This window comes from Gadus macrocephalus, chromosome 5 (assembly GCF_031168955.1).
Source record: "Gadus macrocephalus chromosome 5, ASM3116895v1".
Lineage (NCBI taxonomy): Eukaryota > Metazoa > Chordata > Actinopteri > Gadiformes > Gadidae > Gadus > Gadus macrocephalus.
The window spans coordinates 11,485,815-11,504,806 of record NC_082386.1 but is presented as its reverse complement, the minus strand read 5'-3'; the positions used below and the strand labels follow the sequence as shown (position 1 = coordinate 11,504,806).

Sequence of the window (18,992 nt, the reverse complement as noted above, 5' to 3'; positions counted from 1 at the left end):
GAGAGAGAGACACACTTCTAGAGACCGAGGGGCTGGGAGGCTCAAGTAGGATTGGTCATGAATTACACGCTGAATGAAGAGGTGGAGCATGGAGGAGGAGAAGAAATAGGTGGAGGAAGAGGAGCGGTTGGTAGAGGAGGAGTGCGAGGCGGGAGGAGGAGGAGGAGGATGAGGCAGAAGGTCAAATCTGATTGAGTGGAGGAGTCATCAATGTGGTATGTCTCTCCCACCTTGGGAAATAACGTAACCCACTTTGCTCCGTAAACCCCATTCAGGCGCGCGTGGGTTCTCAGCCTCAGGGGGGGAGCAGGAGCAGGGGGCATCACCTAAGAGTCTGAGCCCCCAGGCAGGCTCCCAGCCCACCTACATTTGTTTTCTGTTTCTGAGCGAAAATTAGCTTTTCTTCTTTGTTTTCATAACTCCCAAGCCACTACTGGAGAATATCCCAGCAGTAAATGTTTGTGCTGGAGGTTGTGGGGGTGGTGGGGGTGGGTCTGGTGGTGGTGGTTGCAGAGGAGCTCATTGGATATTTATGAAGGGGGATTCTTGTGAGCATAGCATGCCAGATAAAACCAAAAAAATAGGATGAAGTAGCATATGAACAGCAGCACCTCACCAGCCTTTTCAAATTCCTCTGCTTTATGGTTCACATTATTCTGCATTAGCTCAGGAAAATATCAATATATATTTCTATGAGTCACTGCATGTCCCAGCAGGGTGTTTAACGTGTGATAAGAGCGTACTCTGGGATAAAGTGAATTTGCATACATCTATTTAAAGAGAGATGCGATCTCGGCAATGAGGAGGAGCAGGAAGTTGAAGAAGAGCAGAGATTCTCCAGCGTCTCCTAAGCCCTAATCCACTACCGATTTGTTTGATATTATGCAAAATAATGAGCTCACATTTGGGCCTTATTTAATCTTTGGATTTCGAGGTGTGAAAGAGAAAGAGAAGCATCTGTACCTTGATGTGTTTCACCCCACAGCTCACAAGCTTGCTCGGCTGGTACAGATCCCACGATATGTCAAATATCTGTTGAGGAGAACACAGAGGACATTGCGTCAGGGAGTGGAACGCTGTTTTCTCCAAGAAACATTTCTGATATATTTCAAACATTGTTCACAAGTTTTCCAACCAAGTAAATGGGAAAATGTGTTTAGTTAGACGATGTACGTGTGTGTGTGTGTGTGTGTGTGTGTTTGTTTGTGCTTGCGTCTGTGCATGCACAACGTGTGTGTCTGATTTCATGCATGTGTGTGTGTGTGTGTAGTGCGCGACAGTCCGTGTGTCCCTGCTCATGTACGAGCATGCACATGAGTGTGTGTGATTGAGCCTGTGTCAGCTATGCCTACATGCACGTACGTGCGTTCGACCGGTCTCTACAGTGTGTGTGTGTGTGTGTGTGTGTGTGTGGGGGCTGAATCGGGAACACAACAGCTGCCTGTATTTCATCTTTTTTAAAATTCCATTTCATTAGCCGTGCGTCTCGTCGGCCGCACCCAGGGAAGCGCTGCCATCAATCAGCCTCCTTAACCCGTTTACTGCGCTGCTGAGGGGGCGGCGTCCTCCCCCCTCAGCTCCTACCAGGGAGGTGGATACTCAGCAGGTGAAAGAGCAGCAGAGCATCAGAGGAAATGAGTGTTTACCCTGTCTGTGTGGCCCGGGGCCACGGCCAGAACCTTCCCTCTCCTCCAGTCCCACACACAGATCGTGTTCTTGGCATCCAAGCCGACAGACACCAAACACTGCGGGAATATAAACAAAAGAAAAACAGACAATCATCATCACACAACCAGATGGCTACTACTGTTCGGTCTTAACGTAGCTTGACAAACTCGCAACAGAGGTAGTTCTTGTAACTTAAGATCCGCACAGTGAGATCAATGGAAGGCTAATAATGCTACAGCGGAGGGAAGTCTCCAACCCCTGGCTGTTTGGAGAGCGCCCAGTAGAGTGGGTTGGCTGAGCCTCCTAAGCTGATTGAATGAGTAGGCAGCAGTGGAGAAGAAGAGAGGAGTGCTTATGGCAGATTCACTCTGGGCTCTGCAAGCTCATTTGCAAGCTGGTGGGTGTCCTTTGAGTTGATGCTGAATCAATGTTTGGTCAGAGAACATTTTTATGCAGAGATCTGGGAGACATCCGCGTGTGTTTGTTAGCTCAACGTTCTACCTTTGTAAGTGTACTGAACTCAAGGCCAGAGCCTCTGAATGCATGATGACGGATATATTAACAACTCTTACTAAACCAGACTAAGGATTTTTAACTATTTTTGTTGGCCGTCATCTCAGAGAACCTGTCCATTTCATGTAAAATGTTACGTGCCATAAAATAAAATACAATCTAAATGATGATAATAATAATTCTAACAAAATAATTTAGATCATTAAGTGAATTTGTTTCTGATTAATACTGTCTAGGCGATTTGTGAATACATATATTATAAATATGAAATTATGTCCACGATAGGAATCATCAGCTAACAAACCTCCTTTAGTGCATGCAAACCGGGATTAATCAGAAGATATTTTTTAACAAAAAGTACATAAAAGGGGCTTAATCCGACTTTTCCAATAATTTCCATCATGCATGCGTAGTGCGGCCACGCACAACTGCAGAGAAACATCAAACGTTATCGAGTTATTGTCAGTCGAGTCTGCTGTCTCCTTTGATAGCCGTGGAATGGTTTTAATAGGTGCACCAGCTCACAAGAAAAACCTCGCCAGGGTCCTGGGTTGAACTCTGACTGTCCTACGATTGGCTGAGAGAGCAGAGAGATGCAGAGTATAAAGATCTGTTCAACTGATAAGACCAGGGAGCTTCCTCTGGCTTTTAAACACTGTCAGATCCCATCATTATCCCCAGCTCTATGCCCAGTCAGGCTGAGAACGATGGGGGTCATTTCCCTGTCTTCCTCCACAGCCAATATACAAGGTATAGGACTCTGCTGCCGGTGGGCCCTTGGGACACACAGAGAGAGACTGGGGCGATGAATCCCTAGTGTTTTATGTATGAAATATATATTTAGATATAAACATTTGAGCTTTCCAAACAATAGCGTCCTGCCTTGGCCGAAGGCTGTAAGCAAAGGTCGTTTGGAATTGAAATATCACTGGCCTGGCAGATCATTGTGCATCATCAGCCCAAGCCACTCACTCTACTGGAGGGAGAACTATGAAGGAGTGGAACTGCTCTTGTGCTTATTGCAGCCATAAATTACATATGAGTATTTTAAAGCTCCTCCAGGCCAATAGCCCCCCCGCCCAGAGGAGGACACCTGAATGCAGGGACTAGCCGTCAAACACAGCAGCGACAGCAAATAACAGTCATTCAGCTGACTGTTTGGAGTTTAGCCGGATGGGTGACGTGTATGTGCCTATGTGTGTGTGTGCGTGTGCGTGTGTGTGTGTGTGTGTGTGTGTGTGTGTGTTTGCCTGTGTGTGCCTGTGTATGTGTGCCTGTGTGTGTGTGTGTGTGTGTGCCTGTGTGTGTGTGTGTGCCTGGATGTGTGTGTGTGTGTGTGTGTGTGTGTGTGTGTGTGTCTGTCTGTGTGTGCGAGCGTGTGTGTGCGCGCTTGTGCGTGCACGCGTGTGTCCGTGCGCGTGTTTGTGTGCAGCTGTCCGGCTAATACTGCAGGAGTAATCACAGATGTGTCATTTAGAGATTCAGCCCAGCAGGCGATCCCCAATTACCAGCTCCGCACAGCTTCACAGAGAGGGGCAGCAGCTGCAGCCCTGCCACAAAACTCCACTAACAACTGCTAGGTCCTCCATTCAGCCTCCCTCTCATCCCCAGCCTGGCTTGGAGGACCACGAACACAGGGTGTTAGGTGGACGAACACTGGGCCAGAGGTTATTTGGACTAATCATAAAGTAGAGGGGTGCCAACAAAAGCGTTTATCCACTATTTAGAATTTTTAGCAGAGGCTTATTTTAATCAAGGTGACTGAGAGCAAATGTAGAGACATGAGCGTTAATAAGCAGGTTCAGCCAGGATAATTTACTTTGAGAGGAGCTGTTTTAACAGCCAACCCTGAAATGTTTTTACCAACCGCCACTGGCTAGTGGCAGGCGTTAATCACGGACCCTATGGCCTGTTGGACTGTGGACATTAAGGGCACTGTGGAGGGTGGACATTGGTTGCCTAACCACCGGAGCATCCACCCTCTGTAACTCTCCCGTTGGCCCCCCCCTGACCTCAGGAACATGACCATGGGGCCGCGGACGTACCTGTCCCTCCAGGTCGAAGGCCAGACAGGCGATGCCGTGGGTGTGCGTGTCCTTGAGGATGGACACAGTCTGCACTGTGTACGAGTCCCACACGCAGATGTACGGCTCCTTGCCCACCTGCCCCGTGGCCACCAGCACGCGCTCCGGGTGCAGCGCTAGACTGCAGGGGGGAGAGGAGAGGGATGAGCGACCAAGAGTCACAAACAGAGGCCGAGAGAGAGAGAGAGAGAGAATAGGGCTTTGTGTGGGGAGAAGGGTTTATAAAGCGAAAGGAAAGGAGAGTATTTGCATTGTGTTTATGGTATGTATAGATGTGAGAGCGAGAGAAAATCTGCATCTGCGCGCGCGCACGTGCGTGCGTGTGCGCGTGCGTGTGTGTGTGGCTCAGTGCCAGGATAGCACCTGGCAGCAGAAGGGGACGACCCCCCCGTCCTGGCTCCCACCCTGCCCCCTTTGCCTTTGGGGTGGCATGCTTCACTTCAGCTCTTCATGGTCAGATACCTTCACAGGGCCCCACCGCCCCCTCCCATGCCTGCTGCTGCCTATGGAGCAGCCTCCCTCTCAACTGTGCTACTCTGCCCTCTATTAAGTCATCCCGCCGAATTCTCCCCCTCCAGCTCCTCTTCCGGGGTCTCTTGACTTCCCACAGCATATGCTCATGCTCTTACATAATCATTTACCACTAACCCTCCACATCATTTTGGTCCAGTCCACACACCCACCACCACTGCCACCACTCAGGGCTATGCACGCGATCCCACTCTGCAGCTGAGCAACAGCCTACTGTACTATACAGCTCTCTAACCCCAACCCCTTCAGCCCCCCCAGCCCCCCCTGCAGCCGCCTGTCACGTTCCGATCCTCTGATTGATTCACTGGGCAATTCCCTTCCCTTCCGTTGTCCTGGCCTATATAGTGAACGGCGCTCCCTCCATCATAATCAGGTCGGCTGTGTTGCCGAGCCGACCGGCGCCCAGCATCCCTCCACTAATCCTGGCAGGCATTCAGAGAGCTGGAGCGGGCAGGCCGGGCTGGGCAGCGGCAGACTCCCGTCATCAGCCCACGACAGGGTGGTGCTCTTTCTGTACCACCCCCCTCCCGCCTCGGGTCTCTCTCTCCACACACACACACACAGCAACAAGCACACGCACACGCACAGAAACGCATTCACAAACAAACTCTGATTTTGATGTTTTTTCGATTCAATCCAAGAAAGCTCCCAACCAGCTGTGTATGCTCGTGTCCCCCTGTCTCTGGTGATACTCTGGGGGGTTACATTCTCAAATGGACCCGAGTCTTCATGGTTTACTTGGCCTCTCTCTCTCTCTCTCTCTCTCTCTCTCTCTCTCTCTCTCTCTCCCTCTCTCTCCCTCTCTCTCCCTCTCTCTCTCCCTCTCTCTCTCTCTCTCTCTCTCTCTCTCCCTCTCTCTCTCTCTCTCGCTCTCTCTCGCTCTCTCTCTCGCTCTCTCTCGCTCTCTCTCGCTCTCTCTCGCTCTCTCTCTCTCTCTCTCTCATCAACACCATCACCCCCACTCCTCCTACACCTTATACGTGCTCAACTCCACCACACCGTGACACAACTTCTCGGATTGCTTCATGTGAATTACATAATCAGAGCATAGCATTCTAAAAATAGCACCTGGAAAGACAAGGAATGTGATTTTAAGTGTTTAAAAATGTCGTGGCAGATAAAATAAATGTAGCTTTGGCAAGGACTGGTCCTGAATCGCAGAGCCATTTGTTCCATTTAGAACAGCAGGACAAATATGACTGTGTATAAAGCAGAAAGTAATATCATACTACTCTCCAATGGGCAGATGCTTTTATCCAAAAGGACATCCATCTCACTGAGAAATGTGAGATGGATGTCTTTTTGGAGCAGATAGGGACATCATCCTCTGATAACCACCGCTAGACTGCTGATATTTGAGAGTCAAAGCTTGTGCCTTTTGGCTGGAAGTCAAACATCCTTCACACAGCGTCGCTTTTGTCAGTGATGCCTTCATTTCATCAAATAAGAAAACTAGAGAATTCCATACAAATTCAATCATGAAAAAAAATGGGCAAAGTTTCAAGCTTAATGATTCAAAAATGTGCAGCTTTTTTTTATGATTGTTTTATTCACACAATGAGGAGCAATTTCCACCCACTAAGCCCAACTTATTCAGGAAGAAAACGCCCCGGGTCACACTTCAGTGAGCTTTACTTTCTTCGCCATCAGCCAAAGAGCATCGCTAATGGCATATCTTTTATCTTTCATACCGAATAGCTTAAGGTATTTCAATTCAAGTTCAAGTCAAGTTCAATTGACATTTCCGGTGACGAATAGCTAAACCGTATAGTTAATTATAAACCTGGTATGAAGTAGTTATTGGCAGGTCATCATAGCGAATACAGCCCTGACACTAATTTACAGTCAACACATTGATAATTGTCCTTGTATTTATGAATGATACGTGGGATTGATCGGACACTAAGATGATGTGTTCTTATTCAATGTGAACTATGATGCTGTAGGCCCCTGACTGTGACAGGGATGTGTTCAGCAGGCAGAATGTCTGAGGCATATATTAAAGTAGAAACGTAGTATAGTTGTAAAATGTTGGGATTTACACTTGATTGGATTAAAGGGATTTTGAGTTGACTTGCAAATGTCTAAAGGTCAGCTCTAATCCTGCTGCCAATTGCTTGACTACCGCTGAGCAAACACTGGTTTTGAGAGGAGTACAGTGCAGTGAAATGTGGTCGATGAACAGAGTGACATCTTGACATCTTGTATCTTTTTATCTACGAATCTATAAATCGATGTATCTTGCGACCATACTGTATAACAATCCACACCCAAAGCATTCATTTGTAACTTGTTCAAGCAACAAACATCTGAACAAATCAAACTACTCCCCTCATCTATGTTTCAGGTGCGACGGTTAGAGCACGCGGCACTGATTGGCTCCGGCTCTGTTTCAGTAACTTGGGGAGGAGGACCCTAATCGGTGTGGCCAGACCTGCTCTTTAGAGACCAGTCTTGAGCAGAGAGCCAGGGCAGCTCTTCCCAGAGACGGGAGAACCGTTCACTCCACGGCCCAGCCTCCGAGGAAACGCCAGCACAGAGCCTGCGAAAAAATACTCGTCACTGTATGAGCGTCTCGTAGTGGTTGGGGGGTTTGAATCCCAGTCAAAAAAGGTGCTGGTCGATTCCCAGGCCTTGGAGTCTCCCTATGGGTGTTTGTGACGGGGTAGGATGCTTCATCCCTACCTGCTCGTTTTGACATGAACATGTTTGAATGTCAATTCAGTATGGGTCGCTTTGGATAAAGGCAGCTGATTAATATTAAAAGGTATTGTGGCAACTGTGCAGGACAACCTCAATAGCCGAACACCAAACAAGTCTAGATGGCATGGCAATCAAAGGTTCTGAGAGTCCTTTTGAATTACAGTTCAACACAAATACAACCACAAACCCAGCTTGGGGTTTAATTGTGGGGAAGAATGATGCAATTATTGGTTGGTTGCACACTACGCTTTAACCTCTGACTATATAATTGATATAACAGCACAGATGTTTATAAAAATCTGTGCAGCTATATCAATTATATGCGTCTGTATAAAAACAGATGCTGATGTGAATAACAATACTCACATGCTCTGGGCTTTAGGTGCTTTTGAACATATCTTGGTTCACAACATCAGCCCTCATATCTCAACTGACAGCTATTGAAGTAGGCCATCTCCCTCTCTCTGCTGAAACAGGTCTGCCTGTTTCAATCGGAAGCAGTAAAACCCAAATAGCTTGAAGTATTGAGACGTTTTCATATTTGCATATAATGTATATTGCATATATCTGCTTCCTGTATTCTGACCGGAGAGCCCTGATGTGTTTTTCTAAAGACGGTCGCTGAACCCATGCCCCATTGGACTCAGTAAAGCTTGATGAAAAGATATCAACCCTCGGCCTCTAGAAACGCTTGTATCCTCATGAACACCCTTTTAATGAACACATTCATTAGTGCGCGGATCAGAGTTCAGATTAAGAGAGGCTGGCGAAATCAATATCATAAGTATACAAGGCTTACAGACGCGAGTGGGCTTGGTGTTGGGGGACGAGAAGGACAGGAGGAATGTAGATGGAGTGGTAGACGCGGGAAGGAGTATGACTGGGGAGGATGGGGAGAGAGAGACTTGAATCTGGGATTGAGGGAAGGAATTTATCTTACAAACTTGATTCTGTCATTATATTGCACAGTGTCATTTACAGTAGTAAAAAACACAAACATTTACGTATTCATGTGTGTGTGTGCATGTGCGTGTGTACTTGTGTGTGTGAAAATGCGGGTCTATGAAGCTATTCTCTGAGAGTGTTTCAATATTAATAATATTGACCAGTCAGTGACAACACCAACACAGAGTGTGGGTGAAATGTAGGTCTACAGCACATGCATAATACACAAGCACCCCAGGTACCCAGACAAAATGTATTAGGTTTAGAGTATGAATACATTTGCCTCTGCTGAGACCTTCCTGCAACATGAACTTCATCATTAGGCTATAGTGAGACTATCAACCAGAATTTTAAGACAAATTTGGGTTGATATTAGGTTGTGTATCACTTACTGACTGCTGCAATGTTGAGTACATCTTCCCCATACCGTGCTAACCAATTATGTGCTCCAATCAAGCATTTCAACTTAGGGAGCACACGGGTGGAGTTCACGCTCTTCAATTAATAATTGAGCCGTAGGCCAGCTGACTAGCGACACAGTATATAACTCTAGTCATCTCCAGGCCAACCAAAGGCATGTCAACACAAGCACTGAAGCGTTAGACATGGGTCGTATAGTGGGTTTAGTTAAGTTGCTGGCAAAATAAAATACAAGAATGATCGTCTAAATAGGAAATATGTAATGGATAAACTTTGTATACAGGAGATTAACTTGATCTAGTTGAGTTTGTAGTGCACCACCACGAGTTGCTGTGAGACGTTCTTCGCAAATTTCTAGACCAGTTGGTTTAAGGTTTCCCATGGCTGCTTTAATCGGGGTTAAAAGGACCCCAGAGAGACAGAAAACCTCAAGGACAAACACACATGTAACGTGTCCACTTATCAGACACTTTCTTTACCCAACTTGTTCGCCCAACCCATACACGTCAGACAAGGCACACACATTAGACGTGAAACGAGGATGTGCAAGATGAAACATCAGCCCCAATGACGCTCGTCTTCTGCCTCTGTCCTTGGTGCTGAAACGTAGGGATTGACGTGCATTCAGTCAGTGTTGTGATGGGAGTGTGGTAAAAACGCTACCTGATTATGTCATCGTTGTGTCCCAAGTAGAATTTCTGCTTGTGCTCCCGCGTGTTGTACACAACTCCCACGCCGGCGACGAAATACACGATCTCCTTGGCCGCCGTGTAGTACAGGTTGTTGCGACACTGGTGTCCCCGGTACCCGTAGACCCACTCCAGTCTCAGGTGGCAGTTCGGAGCGGTCCTGTCAGCCATGTCCGTACTTCCGTGTCTCTGGTGCTAGCGGCTTGTGCAGGAGACAGGGTCATTCACCAGAAAGGATGGTTCTTTAAGCCAGTATGAGTCCCATTAGTTCCGTTGGATGTCCAGTCAAGAGCGTTGCCACAATGAATTATTTGATGTTTCATGTGCTTTGATAGAAGGCTATCCTAATTTATTTTCTTTTTAAGGTTCCTGTTTTTCCTTCGGAATAAGCTGTTTTAGATGTTTTGGGATGGTAGGTCTACTCATCATACTTTGGCTCCGGCATTGCAGCGCTCTCCGACATAGGTCAAAGCTCTTGTCAAATCCCACAAAGATGGAGCTTTAGTGTTATCCACAAGCCCCGCCCACATCGATGCGAGATCAGGGGCCGAGCCTATCAGGTCCGTCCTCATCCTAGAAGGAGAATTCAAGACGCACAGGCTCGCCGAGTACAAGGGTTTGGGGTTCGCGTGCGAGGCTTTCTGAGTCACCGTTTTCTATATAGAACACTTCGTCAAAAACCCGTTAACGTAACTCATCATTAGTTAGCGGGTTGTGAATGAATCACAGGCGAAATATAATTAAAATAAAGTCAATTATTGCCGTTAATGTACCCTGCATATTATAAATGGTTAGAGATACGAACATAGAGTGCTTTCATTGTATGTGTTCTGCTCTAATCTACTGCACTTTCCTATGATGTTTTATGTAGGCTAGGCTATGTTTTATTGTCTGCATATTTTATTGTCTGTTTGAAATTGTCTGTCGATTCGTTCCTACTATGTGCTACTATATCTTCTGAGTCACCTATGTTGTTGTTTTTAATCTTTGTTTATACCATGCATTTTATTTCTGTAATTTCAGGTTGCCTTTTGAATATCTGGCCGGGGACCACGGATGTAAACTAGCCTCTTGGGCTAACTCTGGCTCACTTACAGTTTGACTGTTGATTAGTGTGCACTGTCCCTGAAATAAACCAATAAATAAATAAAATAGAGCAATTTTTTAATTGGTTGGAACGTTTTCTTCCAATACATATAGTATAGTGACATCATTTTTTTTTAAATTGTTTTAGGGAAATACTGCGATAGACTGGGGGCAATAGGTAATAATGTAATATGTAATGCATCATGGTTTAAAACTTTAAAGAATAAAGGGGAAACTACGACAGTAAACTGAAGGAGGGCCAATGAAGCCCCGCCCCTGTCCGTTGCCGAGCAACAGGAAAAAGCTTTAGCAGTTCATCCATGGTTAGCCTGAAAGCTCTCTGTTGAAACTCCAAGGGATTTTCTCTTTTTCCTTTTACTTAAACCATGGAAGTGACAATGGATCCGTTATTTCTGGCGTGGAGCTACTTCCGGAGAAGAAAATTTCAACAATGCTCTGATATTTGTTCGAAAATATTAGAGGACAGTCCCTATGATCAGGTAATGTGGTGTAAAGTAGTTAGCTAAGTCGCCTAGCATGCTAGCGATCTGGATCTGGATCGGTTTACTTGGTATCGAGGTAAACATAATCCTGATCAACTCTGTTGGACTCGTACGAATCCTTAACCTTCTCTTCTCCTTAACCTTAAAGCGCCTATCTCTTTATTTGCATTTTTACATTGCAACATTTCTTTCTCTGATGTTTGTTGCTCCCCTCTTAATGTTTTACAATCTGATCTCAACACATATGCTATCTTGTTAACTCAATCATGCTCTCTTAAGGACGCTGGCTCCTCAATGCTTATTTCTGAGGTAACCTCAATCCTTTGTCTTCCTGCACTTTTAACACTGGATACGGCAATATATATGCAGTCCCCCTGCAAACCGAGTACATGTTGTAGTAACGAGTGACGAGTGTGACTCTCCCATCCCCTAGTCTTGCAAATAAATGTAGTCTAATAAAAAATATGATCAGCCGTATCGTGTCATGGAGAAATAGCTAAGTACGTAGTTCTTGTCAGGTTGTTCTCCTCCACTGGGATTTACAAAAACTGTGTGTGTGTGTGTGTGTGTGTGTGTGTGTGTGTGTGTGTGTGTGTGTGTGTGTGTGTGTGTGCGCTTGCATCAGGCTGCGTGGAGTCTGAAGACGCGAGCCCTGACAGAGATGGTGTACATAGACGAGATCGAGGTGGACCAGGAAGGAATCGCTGAGATGATGCTGGATGAGAGCTCCATCGCCCAGGTTGCTCGTAAGTAGCTCCGCAGGGGAATGGAGTGAAGAGAGTCCTCTAAGGTGAACCCCACCCCCAATGCCTTGAGAGCATTCAACTGCTGCTGGCCCCAATGGCTGCACTGAGTCCTTTGGCTAAGCTGTTACGAAGGGTTGCTGGTTTGATCCTGTGTGGGGCGATGGGGCATCAGAGAACCAGTGTTTCATTATTCACACTGCCCAAAATAATGCTTTATGTCAGCTTAATTGAGAATATACAATTACTTATTCTACTCATTTCCAGGACCTGGGACATCTCTGAGACTCCCAGGAACCAGTCATGGTGCTGGACCCACTCCCGCTGTCAGGTACCCCAGGCAGAGAGTAGATCCATCAGTTCAACACTTAAAGCCAAGCATGGTGAACTCATTCAAAGCAACAGCTTGTCATATTAGTATTTCCTTGTTCATTCCACCTGAAGGCCCATGACGCAGTCGGGACGCCCCATTACAGGGTTCGTAAGACCCAGTACCCAGTCAGGGAGACCCGGTACCATGGAACAGGCCATCAGGACCCCACGCACGGCCAGCACGGCCCGGCCCATCACCAGCGCCTCCGGGAGATTTGTTCGCCTGGGAACGGTAATACAATGGGGTTTCCCCAAGGGAGCGAGTTCAAATGCATTATTCCTGATGAGGAGAAAACAGATGTCCAACCAGAACCACATCCAGCCATTAGCTTGTGTGCGTCTGCAGGAAGACGTAGCACATTGAATGCACTGAGAGTTAATTGTGCAGAATGTATTGTTTCCCATATAATGACTTTATTGCTTCTTCATAGTCATAATAGTATCATTATCACATTTACTTCCCTGGATAAAAGATAATCTAACGCCATCCCCACTTCTAAACCCCCCCCCCCCCCCCCCGCCCCGCCCCCCCATGTCTACAGCAAGGCTCTTTATGTTGCACACCACACGCATGCAGACATTCACACATGCACACGCAGCCAGCCCTCAACGTACATATCGGATAGATATGTGATGTTCAGTGTTGTGTATTTTATTCTTATTTTGTTGTGTTGTTGTGTTCACCCAGGCGTCCATGTTAACTAATCCAGAGGGACCATTTATACATTTATCAAGACTCAATTTCTCCAAGTATTCCCAAAAGCCCAATTTATCCAAGGTAAGACTATGAATAGTTTTGTAATTTAACTTTATTAATAATACAATCGTAAGTCTAACATTTTCAAATCAATGTGTCTATTTGTCTTCTAGACTCTCTTTGAGTACATCTTTCATCATGAAAATGATGTGAAAAATGTAAGTTGAAGGACAGTTATTGGCTTGAGTATTAATTTCATACCAATGTACCGCAGCACATGTACCTTCCACATGCTTCAGGACCTGTTTTCTGTACCCAGGCTTTAGATTTGGCTGCTCAGGCTACTGAGCATGCTCAGTTCAAAGACTGGTGGTGGAAGGTTCAGCTGGGGAAATGCTACTACAGGTCAGTATTAAAAACATGTTACTATCACAGAATATTTCAAGATTATATTGCAGATCACATTTAAGGTGTATTATCAGAAGCTGCTATTCAATTAAAAAGTAAACATCAAAATCTTTTGTGCATTGTTCTTTCAGACTTGGTTTGCATCGCGAGTCAGAGAAACAGTTCAGATCTGCACTCAATCACCATGAGGCGGTCGATACTTACCTCTATCTTGCCAAGGTACTCGCAGTGTTTCCCACAGAAATTTTGGAGACTATGGGGGGGGGGGGGGGGTATGGAGCGATTGTTGACGGGGGAGGGGGGTGGTATGGAGCGATTGTTGATCGTTTTTTTTTTTTTTTTTTTGGCTCTAGGGGGCCCCCTAGTAGTGGCCCGGGGCCCCAAGCAATTGCGGCCCCAGGCAATTGCCTGGTATGCCTAATGGGATGCAGCGCCTCTGCTCTCATGCAATCCCAATGAGAGTGACACGAACTTCGTCTGAGCAAAAAAAAACAAAAAAAAATTATGATAATAATAATAATTCATGTGCACGCAGAGACTATGGTGGCCGAAATTAGACTATGGCGGGGCGCCATAGTCTCGTCAATGTGTGGGAAACACTGGTACTCGTATATTAGGATGTCCTAACAACCAATCACAGCGCAGAAGATAACACAAGGATGCAGTAATCTTGGGGACACAAATAGTTAAATTGATTGACGTCTTGTTATCTCCCGTTAAAACTAGGTATCAGCATCTCGACCAGCCAATCACAGCGCTGAACCTGTTATCTCCTCTTAAAACTAGGTGTATCAGCGTATCGACCAGCCAATCACAGCGCTGAACCTGTTCAAGCAAGGCCTGGACCGCTTCCCAGGAGAGGTCACCCTACTCACGGGAATCGCACGCATTCACGAGGCGAGTTTGGTTAATCTTTTGTGTTTTAAAGTCTCCTCCATCTTAACCTCCAAAAAACATTACACACGTCCTGATTAAATTGGCCGTACTCCCACCATATTTTTTGTCAATTGCGCGTATTTCTAACCTGCGTTTGCTGTTGTCTCCTTAACAGGAGATGAACAACATTCCCTCAGCCACAGAGTACTACAAAGACGTCCTGAAACAGGACAATACTCACGTGGAAGCCATCGCCTGCATCGGCAGCAACCACTTCTACACGGACCAGCCCGAGGTCGCACTGCGCTTCTACAGGTCAGCCGCGACGTGCATGAGACCAACCCCTTGAGCTCCCATTGCTTGTTCCAATTCAAGCCTGAATTCCTGAATGCCGATTCAATCCTGAATTTCGATTCTAGCAAGAGATGGGAGCTCAAGAGGTCGGCACCAAACTCTTGAGCTCCCATTGCTTGAAGGATTGAATTCCGATTAAATCCTGAATTCCGATTCTAACAAGCAATGGCACGCGCTCCCACCGCTTGTTCATTTAATCCTGTCGGTCCCTTAGACGGCTGCTCCAGATGGGGGTGTACAACTGCCAGCTGTACAACAACCTGGGCCTGTGCTGCTTCTACGCCCAGCAATACGACATGACGCTGTCGTCGTTCGAGAGGGCCCTGGCACTGGCGGCCAACGACGAGGAGCAGGCGGACGTCTGGTATAACATCGGCCACGTGGCCGTGGTAAGAGATCAGGGAGGGGTTACGCTGCTTTCTACTCATGCTCTGTAGCTGTAAGAGGCTCACCGCCAAAGTGGTTTACGATGGAGGGGGAGTGGGGGGGGGGGGGGGGGTGAAGGGTTAGGAAAGACGTGAAGCTTCAGGATGCTAACTGGTTGGCTATGGCCGTTTGGAATCCAACACCCTAGCCGCTATACTATCCTGCACACTTTGACATTGTTTCTGAAAAGGAAAATGTTTAACTCTTATTGTTTCTTTTCAAAGTAAAAGTAAGCTTTATTGTCAATTCCAATATGTACAAGACAGGAATCGAATTCTTGGAATCGAAATTGCGTTTTTCTCTGACCCACGGTGGAATAAGGAGAAAAGGAGCAAATTAGGTTCAATAAAAAAAAGTAATATTTACAATTAATAAAATCGAAATAGTGCAAAATAATTCTGATTGATAAGTCTTCTCCATTGCCTCCCGATCCTTTGACCAATGGAAGCCTTTGACTCACTGCCAAGTGTGTGTGTCTCAATACTCTCCTGACAGGGCATAGCAGACTTGACACTAGCCTATCAGTGCTTCAAACTGTCTTTGGCCTTCAACAACGACCACGCCGAGGCCTACAACAACCTGGCCGTGCTTGAGCTGCGCAAGGGTCGCGTCGAACAGGTGAGCACTTTGGCATTTTTCATTTGGCATTTTTTAATTGATTGCCTCATTAGAGCCCACAGGACTTCGGCTCGCTAATGGGTGAGTGTCCCATGAACATCTCAGCTAAAGTGATCAACCTGTTTGGTATAAGTAACATTAGATGTGGACGCAGTTATAAACAAATGGAACATAATTGAGGATTTAATAAATAATTATTAGTTGCTTGGCTCATCCAATCCGAAACCTAAGGGAAGGCATCGGATTGGAAATTTACTTAGTTGCAAACACTCTAGTCATTTCAAACCATTCAATAATTTCGTAGAAATGTCCACTTCTTGGGTTGTTTGGATGGAATACAGTGGACAACACTTGTGAATGTCACGGTGGTGCTTATGATTAACACTGTATGTGTTGTTATGTTGCTGCAGTCCAAAGCCTTCCTCCAGACCGCTGCATCCCTGGCCCCTCACATGTACGAGCCTCACTTCAACCTCGCCACTCTCTCTGAAAAGGTAACACCGTTGTTTTCAGACACAGCATTCACCTCATTTGCAACTTGTAAAAACAAAATGTGCATCCCATCCAAAGGTACTTCCTCCTTAGTCTTCTACACTGCTTCTGTGATCTAAGGGTGCCTCACACCTGAAGCGGTTAACCCTAACCCTAACCCTGGTGGTGTGAACGCTCACTCGAACTCTGGTGCAGCTGCACACGCACTCTGCTCCGCATCCAAGTAAACTGGTTCTGTACACTTTTTGAGGTGATTGGTGATTTTTTAATTGTAGGAACACCAAAGCAAAATGAAAAAACAAACAAACAAAGAATGAATCTCACCCCAGAACTAACTGTGTGAAAGCGCACTTACACTTGTCACATCCTTTTAATGTATATTATTTTGTAGCGTGTATATACATTTTTATATATTTAATGTGTGTATTATCTTACAGTATATTTTTTTCATCTTTCTCTATTATTATTATGATTATTAATTTTGACCAGAGCGATCGTGACAGAAAGGATTTCCCTCAGGATTAATCAAGGTGTGTGTGTGTCCGTGTGTCCGTATGTCCGTGTGTCCGTGTCCAGATTGGAGACCTGCAGAGCAGTTACACGGCAGCCCAGAAGTCTGAGGACGACTTCCCGGAGCACGTGGACACGCAGCAGCTCCTCAGAGACCTGCGGCAGCACTTCGCTGTGCTCTGAGACCCCCAGGGTTCATGTAGCCTATGGTCCCAGCCCGTATTGTGCTCTGAGACCCCCAGGGTTCATGTAGTCTATGGTCCCAGCCCGTATTGTGCTCTGAGACCCCCAGGGTTCATGTAGTCTATGGTCCCAGCCTGTATTGTGCTCTGAGACCCCCAGGGTTCATGTAGTCTATGGTCCCAGCCCGGGTTGGTAGTGGAACGCCATCTGTCTGGACAATAGTTGTCATGCTAACATGTAAATAGTAAAGGAAAATATGAAACAGATATTTATTGTAATAAATTGAATACATGATTTGATATGAGATTGTATTTCCATAGTTTCAGAGATATATTGTCATTTTTATGTACTCCATTCAGATAAATGTGAAAACATGTGTGTGTGATTATAATTTATTCTGTATAGACAGAGGGCAAAATTGTGAGTGTAATACATTTTAGATATGTTACTTTATTCTCTTCAGCCCTGCAGTTTTCTTTAGTCCTCCTAAAGTGACCAAACTGTTCACAAGAAGCAGCAGGGAGTCCTTATAGGCCCTTTCTTTGGGTTTTATGGACTTCCAGCCTGTGCAAACAGAATTGTTTCATTTGATACAAAGTACAGAATTGCAGACCATCTATAGTGCCGTAACCTGGTTTTGGATTAAAATGATAACTGACCCTGCAGAGGCTATGCTTGCAATAAACTACACACAAGTATACCACCCTCATCAAAGACATATCATATGTGGGTTCTCCATGTTGCTTTATGGATGGGAGCGTTCAGGAAGTGCAGAAGGGACCATCTGTTAGGACATTGCCCTGTGTTAATGTGGCGTAGTGTGGCGTCTGTTGACGCTCATTGGGCGAGTATTTCTTTGGTTCGGTGTGCGTATACATTTTCCACATGTTCATGTGTGTGTGCGGAGGGAGAGTCATTGTTTTGAGTTCGAGTGCAGTATACAGTGTTCATGTTTGTTGGTGTGGTTGTGAAGGTGTACTACCCATAAATCGCCAGTAGGTGGAAAATGCGCTGCAGTAGCAGCAGAGTGGCGGGAAAGTAACGGTGAAAATCTCGCGTGATTACGTCAGACAGAGATTCCCGGCAGTTGAGTACAACTGAAGAATACTGTTATTCATTGTCACTTATAATTTCCTTTTCTTGCATTTTGCAGGTAAGCTGGTGATATTGGGTTAGAGCGGGGAGTGGCGAGAATGGTTTTACTGTATGATGATAACACTGTGTTATGTTATAAGGTGTTTATGAGCGGCTCACCGCATCACCGTCCTGTGGGGTGTTCCACAAAGCCGGTTTTAACACATAACCGGGTAAGTTAACCCAGGATTTGCTGTAACCCTAGGTTTTCCGTTCCAAAAGGATCACGGTATGTTAGTTGCTATAGCAACATATGCTCTGAATCAAACCTGGTCGGACCAGGTTTTGCGCAGGTTAAGTTTGAAACATAACCCGGTTTTGGGTATTTCAACCGGCGTTCACCGCAGATTTCATGTGTTCACAATGGCATGCCCTTTTGATGAGAGAACTGCTGATATGACCTTGGGTGTTTTGAAAGGCGCCTCTAAATTAAATGTATTATTATTATTATATCAGAGCGCAAATTATACGTGCAATCCACCGGGAGCGATTGATAAGACCACGGCTCGACATCTTGGCATATTGGATGACTTTTTGCTGGAGTGGAGAGATATAGATTCTCGCGCAAATCTTTAATATATTTAAATAGCCTTGCATAGCCAACACTACCAATCGAGGACCTGGCCTCAGTTCACTCCAGACTATTTGCGTAGCCCTCCGTTTTTTTCAAATGGTCGTTTTATCTAGGCTATAGGCCTAATGCTGGAGATGCTGAGCACATCACAGTCGTTTCAGATGACCCATCCAAGATTTGTATCGGCCTCCTATCATACAAAGAGCAATATTGTCTGAGTTCTATGCCGAGAGGCATTTACAACATAAAGTATAAAATAGTCCTAACGGACTTGCATCCACTGGAGAATGTTCGATCGTAGCCGGCGGCTTCATTACAAGCACTGATCCATCTTGATCTGTGAAGTTGATGAATTGTCACTTTTAGGTTTTCTACCCAGTTACCAAAAAAAAGAAACATTTGGAATAGTATGCGCTGTGGCAAGCACACGGTTTGCATGTGTTACTTCGAAGGCAAAAAAAAT

The 18,992-nt window shown here is 45.7% G+C and overlaps 2 protein-coding genes across 3 annotated transcripts in view; one reads left to right on the top strand and one right to left on the bottom strand.

The window, feature by feature from the left end:
* eml5 (EMAP like 5) overlaps positions 1 to 10,059 on the bottom strand; it is a 38,491-nt gene extending 28,432 nt beyond the window's left edge. Inside the window, exons 1-4 of the mRNA XM_060052462.1 lie at positions 9,528 to 10,059; positions 4,227 to 4,386; positions 1,647 to 1,745; positions 964 to 1,032 (exon numbers count right to left, since the gene is read on the bottom strand). Of these exons, the coding sequence (XP_059908445.1) occupies positions 964 to 1,032; positions 1,647 to 1,745; positions 4,227 to 4,386; positions 9,528 to 9,724 (525 nt within the window). The 5' untranslated portion in view covers positions 9,725 to 10,059. The remainder of the gene's footprint in view (positions 1 to 963; positions 1,033 to 1,646; positions 1,746 to 4,226; positions 4,387 to 9,527) is intronic.
* Positions 10,060 to 10,923: 864 nt separating this feature from the next.
* On the top strand, positions 10,924 to 17,521 carry ttc8 (tetratricopeptide repeat domain 8). 2 transcript variants are annotated; one of them, XM_060052284.1, is made up of 15 exons: positions 10,924 to 11,139; positions 11,422 to 11,451; positions 11,768 to 11,888; positions 12,153 to 12,216; positions 12,330 to 12,489; positions 12,946 to 13,035; positions 13,128 to 13,172; positions 13,274 to 13,359; positions 13,494 to 13,581; positions 14,149 to 14,259; positions 14,414 to 14,553; positions 14,807 to 14,981; positions 15,514 to 15,636; positions 16,047 to 16,130; positions 16,705 to 17,521. In XM_060052284.1, exons 1-15 carry the CDS (start codon positions 11,026 to 11,028, stop codon positions 16,819 to 16,821), a joined length of 1,548 nt encoding a protein of 515 aa, XP_059908267.1. In that variant the 5' UTR covers positions 10,924 to 11,025; the 3' UTR covers positions 16,822 to 17,521. The 2 variants fall into 2 exon arrangements, with proteins under 2 accessions (XP_059908267.1, XP_059908268.1); XM_060052285.1 differs by lacking the exon at positions 11,422 to 11,451 and having other exon boundaries at positions 10,925 to 11,139.
* Positions 17,522 to 18,992: the final 1,471 nt, after the last annotated feature.